This window comes from Hyperoodon ampullatus (genome assembly GCF_949752795.1).
Source record: "Hyperoodon ampullatus genome assembly, chromosome: 18".
Lineage (NCBI taxonomy): Eukaryota > Metazoa > Chordata > Mammalia > Artiodactyla > Ziphiidae > Hyperoodon > Hyperoodon ampullatus.
The window spans coordinates 5,125,962-5,139,789 of NC_136931.1; the positions used below are offsets into that span (position 1 = coordinate 5,125,962).

The window sequence follows — 13,828 nt, forward strand, 5'->3', positions numbered from 1 at the left end:
GGCCCCGGACTCCCTGAGTCAGAAACGCTGGTGATGGATCCCACACTCGGTGTTTTAACGTGCTCTCGGGGGGATTGGAGCCTGGGCGCCAGGAATAAACACTTCACGGGGCTGTGTTTTCCGGGTTGGGACCGTTTCCGGTATTCTGCCACCCTAGCCGACTGTATCGGGTCGGAGAGGTAGTCTCTACTCAAAGTGTGGTCCGGGGACCAGCAACACCTCCGCAGAGCTCGCGAGAAACGTGGAGTCTCGGCTCCACCCAAGGTGGGACGAATCAGCATCTGCCTGTTAACAAGACCCCAGGTGATTCCCGCGCTCATCCGCCTGGGGCGCCTCTCCAGGAGGGGTCTGCTGACGGCCTGGGCCTTTGCGTGTGTGAGTCTACAGCCCCCCCCCCGAGGGGGGCACACGGACCCCCTTCTGCAGATGGGAAACTAGGCTCGGCCCCCCTAGCAGGTGACAGATGGGGGTAGGGGGCCTGGGAGGCATATCGGGAGGAGGCGTTGGAGATGGTGAGTTCGGTGCAGCCTCCCTGATCTCTCCCAGCTGAGCTCCCTCTAACCCTCGGGGCGGCTGGGAAGGCCCCGCCCCCGGGAGTCTTAAGACTCCCGTGCTCAGGCCAGAAGTCTCAGAAGCTACGAGTTCGTGTGACGGATGGCCCTGACCTCTTGCCCGTGTCCTCCTAAGTTCGGGGACGTGACCCCAGCACGTGCTCTCTAGGGCCCCCATAATTCATGACTCATTTGCCCACCCTGGTGGAGCTAGCGCCTTCCTCCCACCCCTCTGGGTCCTCCGAAGCGAGCCCGCGTCTCCGTCCCTGATGGCCCAGGACTGTCTGCCGCCTTGAAGATTGGACTTGGTGGTAAGGACCAGGGGCTGGAGCCCCTTCGCTGTGGAAGTTGGCCCGGAGGCGGGTGGGTGGGTGAGGACAGCCATGGGGAGGAAGGAGTTTGGAATTTGGAACAGAAAGCGGGTGGGAGGGCAAGAGTGCCCATAGACAAGGATGGAAGTTGGGGGGGGCAGCGTTGGTTGAGGGGAAAGGCGTGAGGACCGGAAGCTGGGGGGCAGGTGGTTGCATAACGCTTTGGAAAGGGGGGAGCAGATGCTCGGGAAGAGAGGTACGGAGGCTGGGGTGGTTGGGACAGGCGTCTTGGCTCTGGCTGGATCGAGGGGAGACGCATCCCCGCTGGAGAAGGGTGCCGTGAACTGGGAAGACGGTGCCAGGACCACCCCCTCTCTCTGCCCCTCTGCTGCTTTTAGCCATGGAGGGACAGACCCCAGGAGACAGAAGCCTTTCGGAAAAGCCGGTCCCCACGGCCGCCCGCCCCAGCCTGTCCTCACTGGGCGCTGTCTTCATTCTCCTGAAGTCCGCGCTGGGCGCCGGCCTGCTCAGCTTCCCGTGGGCCTTCCACAAGGCGGGTGGGGTGGCCCCCGCTTTCCTAGTGGAGCTGGTAAGCCCCTGGGGAGCATTTTGGGGCAGGGGCGGGTCTCCGGGGGCAGGTAGGAGCTTCATTTAATTTTTCCAGCTAGAGCCCTGGGCGTTGCTTTTGAAGAGCTGCCTGTCTCCGAAATTACTCCTGTGGCTTTTGGTTTTCCATCCCGCTCAGCTCACGAAGGGAGGAGGGAACCCTGTAGACCCGGGCCGAGAGCATCCTCTCTTTGGCTGAGGGCCTCGCAGCCAGGCGGGGTGTGGGGAGGGGGAAGGTAGAGGCGCGGTGGGTCCGTGCGGAGCGCTCCACACCTGTAGCCAATGAACCTGGCCTTTTAGCTGGGGAGGCGCTGTCTCCGAGCCACTGCTTGACTTCTCTTGCCTCCCGGTCTCGGCTCCACAGTGAAAACCCAAATCTCGTGGGCAGGTCAGGACTGAGGCCGCTGTGACGCCTCCAACCTGCCTGGTGTCAGCGGTGTTTGGCCAGTTCTGCTGGCTGAGTGTGGAGCCTGAACTCTCTCCCTTCCCAGAAAGTTCCAGGGCCCAACCATCCTCAGCGGGAAAGAGCTGTTGATTAGCGCAGCTTCATTTTATTAGCAATCTTTTCCTTGAGCTGATAGCAATCAGGCATTTCGTGGTAAGCTCTTTGACGGGCATCATCTTGAGTGCTTTTTTCTGGCAGCTGGCTGATAATGGCCCCATTGGTGGGCCCACAGGGCCTTTCTTGTCCTTCTGGAAGCTGCCAGATGCTCCCCTGTGTAGTGTCCGGTGTAACCCGTGCCATCCCCATGCTGGCTGAGTGCCTGTCTGGCGCCGAGTGGCTGAGACAGTGTGGTCTCCGTCCTTGTGAAGCTTGTTCTAACAGGGAACTTGGACAAGATTCAAGAAGTCGAATGACACAGTGTCAGATGGTGGGCAGTGTGACGGGTGGGATGACATCTGTGGGAGCGGGAGGGGGGCAGAGAAGCCCCCTCCAAGGCGGCGCTGAGCCCCAGCTTGTCCAGGTGCACGTGATGGGCAACAGAGCGGTGTTTGGATGCGTGCGGCAGAAAGGCCGCGCTTCCGGAACAGGGAGCCCGACCTCCAGCCGCAAAGGGTCAGCGATAGAGCGGATGGGGCCCGCATGGGGTCCGTGGTCAGGCACAGACGGACCAGTCCGAGGACGCCAGGCAGGGCTGAGGCAGGGACGTGGCGCGCCGCTCCCCAGGCTCCGTGCAGGGTCTCCCGGCACCTTTCGGGAGTATGGATGCCCACTGCCCAGGTTTGGGTGGGCCTGAGATTGTGCATCTCTGACAGGCTCCCGGGTAACACGGATGCTGCTGGGGTGGCTTGCTCTTTGCACAGGATGGTCTACAGATCCCATCTTGAGCAGGCAGGCAGCCTTCAGGAGAGAGGACCCCAAATATGAATAAGTGGAAACTCCCAACAAGGGAGGAAGTCAGGCTGGTAATCAGCACCTCCCCCATCATTTCCTGACTCTCCCCTCCTCTTAGCCAGTGAGACTCCTGCCCTTTCCCCAGTTACAAGGCCTCCCCTCGGACGGGAGGAATGTTTAAAGATCCCTGCCCCTGGGAGGTCAGTGGTGTGAGGTTTTAGGTCTCTAATGGCCCCATGAGCACTGGAAGTTTAATGAAATTAACGAGCCTGGACCCTCCTTGGCTCCAAAGAGAGGTGCGCCTGGCCAGGGGCTGTAAGGGCTCTTTGCTGACTGGCTGCTAAGAGGCTCAGGGACCGTCTCGAGGGTCAGCCACTCCTGCGTGGACAGCTCACTGCGTTAGCAGAGACGCACCTTCACTGGCAGAGGCTCAGCCTGACCCCCCACCCCCCTTCCCTTCCTTTCATCCCCAAATACCTACGAAGCACCTGCTATGTTCTGGGTGCTTTTCTGGGGCTAAACGGTAAGCAAAAAAGACACGATCCCAGTCTCCGTGGAGCTTAGAGTCTGGTGGATGAGAGAGACAGGCATCCTCACACTGTATGCACAGTTGTGAGTATGTGGCCTCAGGCCCCTGCACCCGAGGACCACAACCTGGGCAGCGTAAAACAACAGAAGTGTATTCTCTCCCAGTCCTGGAGACCGCAAGTCCGAATCAAGGTGTCGGCAGGGTCCTTCCCGCCTCTCCAGCTCCTGGGGGCTCCAGGCGTTCCTTGGCTTGTGGCCACGTCACTCCAATCTCTGCCCCATCGCCACACGGCTTTCTCTGTGTCTCCTCCTGTTCTGTCTCTTATTAGGACACTTGTCGTTGGATTTAAGGCCCACTTGGCTTATCCAGAATGACCTCATCTCAAGATCCTTAATTTCACCTGCAAAGACCCTTTTTCATTTAATTACATGTTCATTATTTGCATCTGCCAAGATGGCTGCCAGTAAGTCCCTTTCACAGGTTCTGGAGATTAGGATGTAGACAAACCTTTTGGGGGATTCGACCCACCACAGGGAAAAAAGTGGGCCCACGAAAGGTGTGGTTCTGCCAGAAACGGAGGGTTGAGCCCACCTCGGGGGTGAAGTGTGGGGAGGCTTCCTGGAGGAGGTGACCTTGGAGAGGAGGGGGGAAGAGTAGGAGTTCCCCAGCTGAGGGACAGTGGTGGAGGCGGGTGGGGGGGCGGTGTTCCAGGCAGAGGAACCCGCACGGGCAGAGGTCGAGGGGCTGGAGGGAGCGTGCATGTTCCTCCTGGCTCTGAACTTTCAAGTTTCTCTCAGGCGGTCCAGTTACATGTTCCCTTCAGCAGCCCTAGTTTTGGCTGCTGGTGTAAGAATGAGTCTGCTGGTCAGGGGCATGAACTGTGTCTGAAGATGGCCATGCTGGCTCTCCCCGGGCTTCTTGGCTGAGCACCTCACAGCTCCTGCATTGTTCTCCTCCATAGAAATGTGGGAGGGGAGTTTGGCCGTGGAGACCAGGTCCAGCTTAGGGACAGGTAGCCGTCCATCCTGGAGAGGCTCAAAAACATTTAACTACGTGGGGCAAGTGGGTCTCAAATGCATCAGTTGAGGTGATGGGGGGTGTTGTCGAGTGGCGCAGATGATTTGGAAAGCAGTTTGTAAGAAATTGCCAGAGTTGAACACACATCTACCCTGACACCCAGCAATTCCACTCCTCGGTGTGTGTCCAGGAGAAGAAAACGTGGGTCCCCAGAATGATTTATTCTAGAATGCTCAGCTCTTCATTTGTAGTAGCCAAACACAAAGAACAGCCCAGATGTCTGGCAACAGGGGACTGGATCAGCCAGTTGTGATTCTATCCACACAGTGAAATAGCACTTGGCAAAAATAGGAATAAACTTTACCGACGTGCCTGATAGGGCTGGCCCTCACAAACATTACCACTCAGTGGAAAGCCAGATAAGAAAATGGATGAAAGCAGAAAAATATTAGAGTGGTTTTTTTTTCTGGGCACGGGGACAGAAAGTGCCTGGGAAGGGACAGGAGGGGACTTCGGGGATGTGGTAACATTTTGTGTCTTGGTAGGGGTTTAGGTTGCACATGTACGTTGGTTATACCCCTTCCAGTGATATACTGATATACACTTAAGACTGTGCATATCACTGTGTGTAAATTTTATCTTACGAGAAGGACTGTAAACAAACATCAAGCTCTAATTAACTATATGCACGCCCAAATCTTTAGGGGGAAGTATACTGATTAATATCCACAACTTGCCTTGAAATGTACCCCCAAGTTTAGATGGTCACATGGACGCATGGTAGAGATGTGATCAAATAAGCACACTGATCTGCTCCTAGTAGAAGCTGGGTAGTGGGTACATGGCGTTCGTTGTAAAATTCTTCCAGCTTTCCTAGATGTTTGAAAATTTTTCAGTGTTGGAAAAAATTCCAACAGAGCACTGGAGAGGGAGTCTGGAGAACAAGAATGACCATCATTTCTTGAGCAGTTATCATGTGCCAGGCACTGAGCTGAGTGAGTTATGTGCTTTGTTTAAAGCAAATGCATCACAACCCTCCAGTAAGGTAGATGGTATCATCCCCATTTCACAGATGGGAAAACAGAGGTTGATGGTGGGCCTCATGCCACAGAGCAGGTGAGTGGCAGAGTTGGAATTGAAACCAAGTATGCCTGCTTCCTAACCACCATGCTTTATGGCTCTTCACCTGCAGCACATGTGATCTTAGGAAAGTAATTTAAACTCTGAGTTTCTGATGCCTCATTTGTCCAACTGGTGTGGAGTGGTGGGAACCCCAGATTCACAGACGTAGAGCCAGTGCGGCCTCTAGAATCCACCCGCTTTGCAGCTCTGGTTTCAAGGGAGGGGGCTGGTCGCTTGTCAGGTAGAGGCCCTAGGCTGTAGGCAGCCGTGGCCTCTGCAGGTGAGACCCAGAGGGAGTGGTATCAGCATTCTGGGGGGCAGTTGTGGGCACGCCTGGCCCCATGGTCCTGTTCTGCAGGTCTCCTTGGTCTTCCTGATCAGTGGGCTGGTTATCCTGGGCTATGCCGCCTCCGTCAGTGGCCAGGCCACCTACCAGGGCGTGGTCGGAGGGCTGTGTGGCCCCACCATCAGGAAGCTGTGTGAGGCCTGCTTCATCATCAACATGCTCATGATCTCCGTGGCTTTCCTCAGGGTGATCGGGGACCAGCTGGAGAAGTGTAAGTACCTGCCCTGGAGTCAGGGGTGACCCCGGGTGTGGAGCTCGGGTCTCCTGAGCTCCTGGTGGATGAGCAGGATGGACATTGGGCTCGGGCCCTTGGCAAGCGGCAGAGGCCGAGACCACCCCCAGCTCCTAATGTCTCGTGGCAAAGGGAGGTGTAGGGTTAGTAATTACCACCACAGTGAGAGTCAAGGAGCTGGACGGAGCTGTGCTGGGGATCCAGTGGGGACTAATTTTACAGACGGGGAGGTGGCACCAACTGCAGAGACACCCCTGTGAGAGAGAACCAGTAACACCTTGAATTTGGGGGTGTCAGACTCTCAGCCCCATGCTCCCTTGGCCTCTAGTCCCCCCACTAACAATTTCCCTCTAAGCACTTCTTTGGCTGCGTCTTACCGATTTTGATATGTTCTGATTTCACTTGTATTCCATTCAATCCTTTGCTAATTTTTGCTATGATTTCCTGTTTGACTCATGGGATGTTTAGAATTGTGTGATTCAATTTCCAATTATTTGGGAGTTTTCTAGTTGCCTTTTTGTTTCTTTAAAAAAAATTTTTTTTATATAGCAGGTTCTTATTAGTCATCAATTTTATACACATCAGTGTATACATGTCCACACCAGTCTCCCAATTCATCCCACCACCACCCCCCCACCACCACTTTCCCCGCTTGGTGTCCATACGTTAGTTCTCTTCATCTGTGTCTCAATTTCTGCCCTGCAAACTGGTTCATCTGTACCATTTTTCTAGATTCCACATATATGTGTTAATATATGATATATTTTTTCTCTTTCTGACTTACTTCACTCTGTATGACAGTCTCTAGATCCATCCACGTCTCTACATATGACCCAATTTCGTTCCTTTTTATGGCTGAGTAATATCCCATTGTATATATGTGCCACATCTTCTTTATCCATTCGTCTGTCAATGGGCATTTAGGTTCCTTCCATGACCTGGCTGTTGTAAATAGTGCTGTAATGAACATTGGGGTGCATGTGTCTTTTTGAATTATGGTTTTCTGTGGGTATACGCCCAGTAGTGGGATTTCTGGGTCATATGGTAATTCTATGTTTAGTTTTTTAAGGAACCTCCATACTGTTCTCCATAGTGGCTGTATCAGTTTACATTCCCACCAACATTGCAAGAGGGTTCCCTTTTCTCCACACCCTCTCCAGCATTTGTTGTTTGTAGATTTTCTGATGACGCCCATTCTAACCTGTGTGAGGTGATACCTCATTGTAGTTTTGATTTGCATTTCTCTAATAATTAGTGATGTTGAGCAGCTTTTCATATGCTTCTCGGCCATCTGTATGTCCTCTTTGGAGAAATGTCTATTTAGGTCTTCTGCCCATTTTTTGATTGGGTTGTTTGGTTTTTTTTTTAATATTGAGCTGCATGAGCTGTTTATATATTTTGGAGATTAATCCTTTGACCGTTGATTTGTTTGCAAATATTTTTCCCATTCTGAGGGTTGTCTTTTCGTCTTGTTTGTAGCTTCCTTTGCTTTGCAAAAGATTTTAAGTTTCATTAGGTCCCATTTGTTTATTTTTGTTTTTATTTCCATGACTCTAGGAGGTGGATCAAAAAAGATCTTGCTGTGATTTATGTCAAAGAGTGTTCTTCCTATGTTTTCCTCTAAGAGTTTTACAGTGTCCAGTCTTACATTTAGATCTCGGATCCATTTTGAGTTTATTTTTGTATATGGTGTTAGGGAGTATTCTAATTTCATTCTTTTACATGTAACTGTCCAGTTTTCCCAGCACCACTTATTGAAGAGGCTGTCTCTTCTCCATTGTATATCCTTGCCTCCTTTGTCATAGAGTAGTTGACCGTAGGTGCGTGGGTTTATCTCTGGGCTTTCTATGCTATCCATTGATCTATATTTCTGTTTTTGTGCCAGTAACATATTGTCTTGATTACTGTAGCTTTGTAGTATAGCCTGAAGTCAGGGAGCCTGATTCCTCCAGCTCCGCTTTTTTCCCTCAAGACTGCTTTGGCTATTCGGGGTCTTTTGTGTTTCCATACAAATTTAAAAATTTTTTGTTCTAGTTCTGTAAAAAATGCCATGTGTAGTTTGATAGGGATTGCATTGAATCTGTAGATTGCTTTGGGTAGTAGAGTCATTTTCACAATATTGATTCTTCCATTCCAAGAACATGGTATATCTCTCCATCTGTTGGTATCATCTTTAATTTCTTCCATCAGTGTCTTATAGTTTTCTGCATATAGGTCTTTGGTCTCCCTAGGTAGGTTTATTCCTAGGTATTTTATTCTTTTTGTTGCAATGGTAAATGGGAGTGTTTCCTTAATTTCTCTTTCAGATTTTTCATCATTAGTGTACAGGAATGCAAGAGATTTCTGTGCATTAATTTTGTATCCTGCTACTTTACCAAATTCATTGATTAGCTCTAGTAGTTTTCTGGTGGCATCTTTAGGATTTTCTATGTATAGTTTCATGTCATCTGCAAACAGTGACAGTTTTACTTCTTTTCCAATTTGTATTCCTTTTATTTATTTTTCTTTCCTGATTGCCGTGGCTAGGACTTCCAAAACTATGTTGAATAATAGTGGTGAGAGTGGACATCCTTGCCTTGTTCCTGATCTTAGAGGAAATGGTTTCAGTTTTTCACCATTGAGAATGATGTTTGCTGTGAGTTTGTCATATATGGCTTTTATTATGTTGAGGTAGGTTCCCTCTATGCCCACTTTCTGGAGAGTTTTTATCATAAATGGGTGTTGAATTTTGTCAAAAGCTTTTTCTGCATCTATTGAGATGATCATATGGTTTTTCTTCTTCAGTTTGTTAGTATGGTGTATCACATTGATTGATTTGTGTATATTGAAGAACCCTTGCATCCCTGGGATAAATCCCACTTGATCATGGTGTATGATCCTTTTAATGTGTTGTTGGATTCTGTTTGATAGTATTTTGTTGAGGATTTTTGCATCTATATTCATCAGTGATATTGGTCTGTAATTTTCTTTTTTTGTAGTATCTTTGTCTGGTTTTGGTATCAGGGTGATGGTGGCCTCATAGAATGAGTTTGGGAGTGTTCCTTCCTCTGCAATGTTTTGGAAGAATTTGAGAAGGATGGGTGTTAGCTCTTCTCTAAATGTTTGATAGAATTCACCTGTGAAGCCATCTGGTCCTGGACATTTATTTGTTGGAAGATTTTTAATCACAGTTTCAATTTCATGACTTGTGATTGGTTTGTTCATATTTTCTATTTCTTCCTGGTTCAGTCTTGGAAGGTTATACCTTTCTAAGAGTTTGTCCATTTCTTCCAGGTTGTCCATTTTATTGGCATAGAGTTGCTTGTAGTAATCTCTTAGGATGCTTTGTATTTCTGCATTGTCTGTTGTAACTTCTCCTTTTTCATTTCTAATTTTATTGATTTGAGTCCTCTCCCTCTTTTTCTTGATGAGTCTGGCTAATGGTTTATCAATTTTGTTTATCTTCTCAAAGAACCAGCTTTTAGTTTTATTGATCCTTGCTATTGTTTTCTTTGTTTCTCTTTAATTTATTTCTGCTCTGATCTTTATGATTTCTTTCCTTCTGCTAACTTTGGGTTTTGTTTGTTCTTCTTTCTCTAGTTCCTTTAGGTGTAAGGTTAGATTGTTTATATGAGATTTTTCTTGTTTCTTGAGGTAGGCTTGTATAGCTATAAGCTTCCCTCTTAGAACTGATTTTGCTGCATCCCATAGGTTTTGGATCGTCGTGTTTTCAGTATCATTTGTCTCTCGGTTTTTTCTTTTTTGCGGTACGTGGGCCTCTCACTGTTGTGGCCTCTCCCATTGAGGAGCACAGGCTCCAGACGCATGGGCTCAGCGGCCATGGCTCACGGGCCCAGCCGCTCCGCGGCATGTGGGATCTTCCCAGACTGGGGCACGAAGCCATGTCCCCTGCATCAGCAGGCGGACTCTCAACCACTGCACCACCAGGGAAGCCCTGTCTCTAGGTATTTTTTGATTTCCTCTTTGATTTCTTCAGTGATTTCTTGGTTATTTAGTAACATATTGTTTAGCCTCCATGCATTTGTGTTTTTTTTACATTTTTTTCCCTGTAATTGATTTCTAATCTCATAGCATGGTGGTCGGAAAAGATGCTTGATATGATTTCAGTTTTCTTAAATTTACTGAGCCTTTATTTGTGGCCCAAGATGTGATGTAACCTGGAGAATGTTCCATGTGCACTTGAGACGAAAGTGTAATCTGTTTTTGGATGGAATGTCCTGTAAATATCAATTAAATCTATCTGGTCTATTGTATCATTTAAAGCTTGTGTTTCCTTATCAATTTTCTGTTTGGATGATCTGTCCATTGGTGTAAGTGAGGTGTTAAAGTCCCCCACTATTATTGTGTTACCATCGATTTCCTCTTTTATAGCTGTTAGCAGTTGCCTTATGTATTGAGGTGCTCCTATGTTGGGTGCATATATATTTATAATTGTTATATCTTCTTCTTGGATTGATCCCTTGATCATTATGTAGTGTCCTTCCTTGTCTCTTGTAACATTCTTTATTTTAAAGTCTATTTAACTGATATGAGTATTGCTACTCCAGCTTTCTTTTGATTTCTATTTGCATGGAATATCTTTTTCCATCCCCTTACTTTCAGTCTGAATGTGTCCCTAGGTCTGAAATGGGTCTCTTGTAGGCAGCATATATATGGGTCTTGTTTTTGTATCCATTCAGCAAGCCTGTGTCTTTTGGTTGGAGCATTTAATACATTCACATTTAAGATAATTATCAATATGTATGTTCCTATTACCATTTTCTTAATTGTTTTGGGTTTGTTTTTGTAGGTCTTTTTCCTCTCTGTGTTTCCCACTTAGAGAAGTTCCTTTAGCATTTGTTGTAGAGCTGGTTTGGTGGAGCTGAATTCTCTTAGCTTTTGCTTGTCTGTAAAGCTTTTGATTTCTCCATCAAATCTGAATGAGATCCTTGCTGGGTAGAGTAGTCTTGGTTGTAGGTTCTTCCCTTTCAGCACTTTAAGTATATCATGCCACTCCCTTCTGGCTTGTAGAGTTTATGCTGAGAAATCAGCTGTTAACCTTATGGGGATTCCCGTGTATGTTATTTGTCGTTCTTCCCTTGCTGCTTTCAGCAATTTGTCTTTAATTTTTGCCAGTTTGATTACTGTGTGTCTCGGCATGTTTCTCCTTGGGTCATCCTGTATGGGAACTCTGTGCACTTCCTGGACTTGGGTGGCTATTTCCTTTCCCATGTTAGGGAAGTTTTTGACTATAATGTCTTCAAATATTTTCTCAGGTCCTTTCTCTCTCTCTTCTCCTTCTGGGAACCCTATAATGCGAATGTTGTTGCGTTGAATGTTGTTGTGTTGACTGTTGTTCCAGAGGTCTCTTAGGCTGTCTTCATTTCTTTTCATTCTTTTTTCTTTATTCTGTTCCGCAGCAGTGAATTTCCACCATTCTGTCTTCCAGGTCACTTATCCGTTCTTCTGCCTCAGTTATTCTGCTATTGATTCCTTGTAGTATAATTTTCATTTCAGTTATTGTATTGTTCATCTCTGTTTGCTGTTTAATTCTTCTAGGTCTTTGTTAAACATTTCTTGCATCTTCTCAATCTTTGCCTCCATTCTTTTTCTGAGTTCCTGAATCATCTTCCCTATCATTATTCTGAATTCTTTTTCTGGAAGGTTTCCTATCTCCACTTCATTTAGTTGCTTTTCTGGGGTTTTATCTTGTTCCTTCATCTGGTATATAGCCCTCTGCCTTTTCATCTTGTCTATCTTTCTGTGAATGTCACCTTTTTGGTTTCTGCCTTAAATGCACCATGGTCAGAGAACACATCTGTATAATTTTGGCATTTGAGACTTACTCTGTGGCTCAGCATGTGATCTGTCTTGGTGAGCTCTTAAAGGGTGTGTATTCTGTGGTTCTTTGGTACAGTGTTCTAGAACTCTCCATTAGGTCAAGGTGATCCAGAGCTTTGATCATATCTTCCATGGCCTTGCAGATTTTTGTGGGAGTGGGGCAGTGGGGGAGTCTAGTTATTCTGTCAGGTTATGAGAGAGAGAGAGGGTTAAAATCTCCAATTATGATGGCAGATTTGTCTACTTTTCCCTTTAATTCTATGAATTTTTTGCTCATGTTTTTTGAAGCTGTCTTATTAATAAGCACACACAGTGAATTGCCTTTTTGTTATGAAATTCCACTTTTTGTCTCTGTAATGCTTTGTGAATATACCTGTGAATATAACCTCTCCAGCGTCCTTAAGATTAGTGTTTGCACAGAATTTCTTTTCCCACTCTTTTACTGTGAACCTTGGAATTTTAAAATGCACTTCTTGTAGACAGCATATGGTCGGGTCTTGCATTTTTATCATCTTGACAGTCTCGGGTTTTAATTGGCATATTTATTTATTTATTTTTATTTTTATTTTTTTGCCTTTCTTTTTTTTTTTTTATTAGTTTCTGCTTTATAACAAAGTGAATCAGTCATACATATACATATGTTCCCATATCTCTTCCCTCTTGGGTCTCCCTCCCTCCCACCCTCCCTATCCCACCCTTCCAGGCGGTCACAAAGCACCGAGCTGATCTCCCTGTGCTATGCGGCTGCTTCCCACTAGCTATCTACCTTACGTTTGGTAGTGTATATATGTCCATGCCTCTCTTTCGCTTTGTCACAGCTTACCCTTCCCCCTCCCCATATCCTCAAGTCCATTCTCAAGTAGGTCTGTGTCTTTATTCCCGTATTTAGACTTTTACTTGGAATGTAATAATGACTGATATGGTTGCATCTCGGTCTACCACTTTACTGTTTGTTCTGTCTCTTGAACCATGAAAAAAGGTCCCTGATGCAGGGATATGGAAATTAAAGGCTCCTGTGTGTGGGAAGCACTCTTATCCTCCACAAAAATTAAAGTTGGTAGATCTGAACCTCCCAGAGGGTAAATTGGCACAAAAATGCCCTGCCTGACAGTGGCGAGTAGAGGTCATGTCAGATTTCAATTCTGGTCAACTGGTGGTGCTGCTCTGCTGCGATGAATTCTGAGGTGCTGCCATGTTGAGAAGGATTCTGAGGGCCTGAGTTATTGGCAAGGATCTGAGGGGCTGCCTTGATGGGACGGATTTTGATGGGCTGCTTTGTGAGAAGGATTCTAGGGGCTGCCGTTTTGAGGAGAATCTTAGGAGCTGCCTTTTTGAGGAGGATATTAGGGGCTGCCCTGTTGGAAAGAATCTTAGCAGCTGCAGTGTTGAGAAGGATTCTGAGGGTCTGCCTTGCTGAGAAGGATTCTGAGGGCCTGACTTCTTGGGAAGGATCTGAGGGGCTGCCGTGATGGGAAGGATTCTGATGGGCTGCTTTGTGAGAAGGATTCTAGGGGCTGCCGTGTTGAGGAGAATCTTAGGAGCTGCCTTTTTGAGGAGGATACTAGGGGCTGTCCTGTTGGGAAGAATCTTAGCAGCTACAGTGTTGAGAAGGATTCTGAGGGCCTGACTTCTTGGGAAGGATCTGAGGGGCTGCCGTGATGGGAAGGATTCTGATGGGCTGCTTTGTGAGAAGGATTCTAGGGGCTGCCTTCTTTAGAAGAATCTTAGGGGCTGCCATGTTGGGAAAGATTCTGAGAGGCTGCTGTATTGAGATGAGTTCTAAGGGCCTCCATATTGACAGAAATGTTAGCAAGTGCAGTTTGGGAAGGATTCTGAGGGGCTGCCATGTTGAGGAGGACTTGAGGGGCCACTGTGTGAAAACGATTCTAGGGGTTGCCACGCAGAGAAGAACTGTAGGAGCTGCCGTGTTGGGAAGTATTCCGAGGGCCTCTGTGTTG

General features: G+C 47.4%; 1 protein-coding gene across 1 annotated transcript in view; it reads left to right on the top strand.

Moving 5' to 3' along the window:
- Positions 1 to 1,262: 1,262 nt before the first annotated feature.
- Positions 1,263 to 13,828, top strand: part of SLC38A8 (solute carrier family 38 member 8) — a gene marked incomplete at both ends in the record, with an annotated part of 33,555 nt that continues 20,989 nt past the window's right edge. Inside the window, 2 exons of the mRNA XM_079723959.1 lie at positions 1,263 to 1,451; positions 5,831 to 6,029. Coding sequence (XP_079580085.1) covers positions 1,263 to 1,451; positions 5,831 to 6,029 — 388 coding nt within the window. The remainder of the gene's footprint in view (positions 1,452 to 5,830; positions 6,030 to 13,828) is intronic.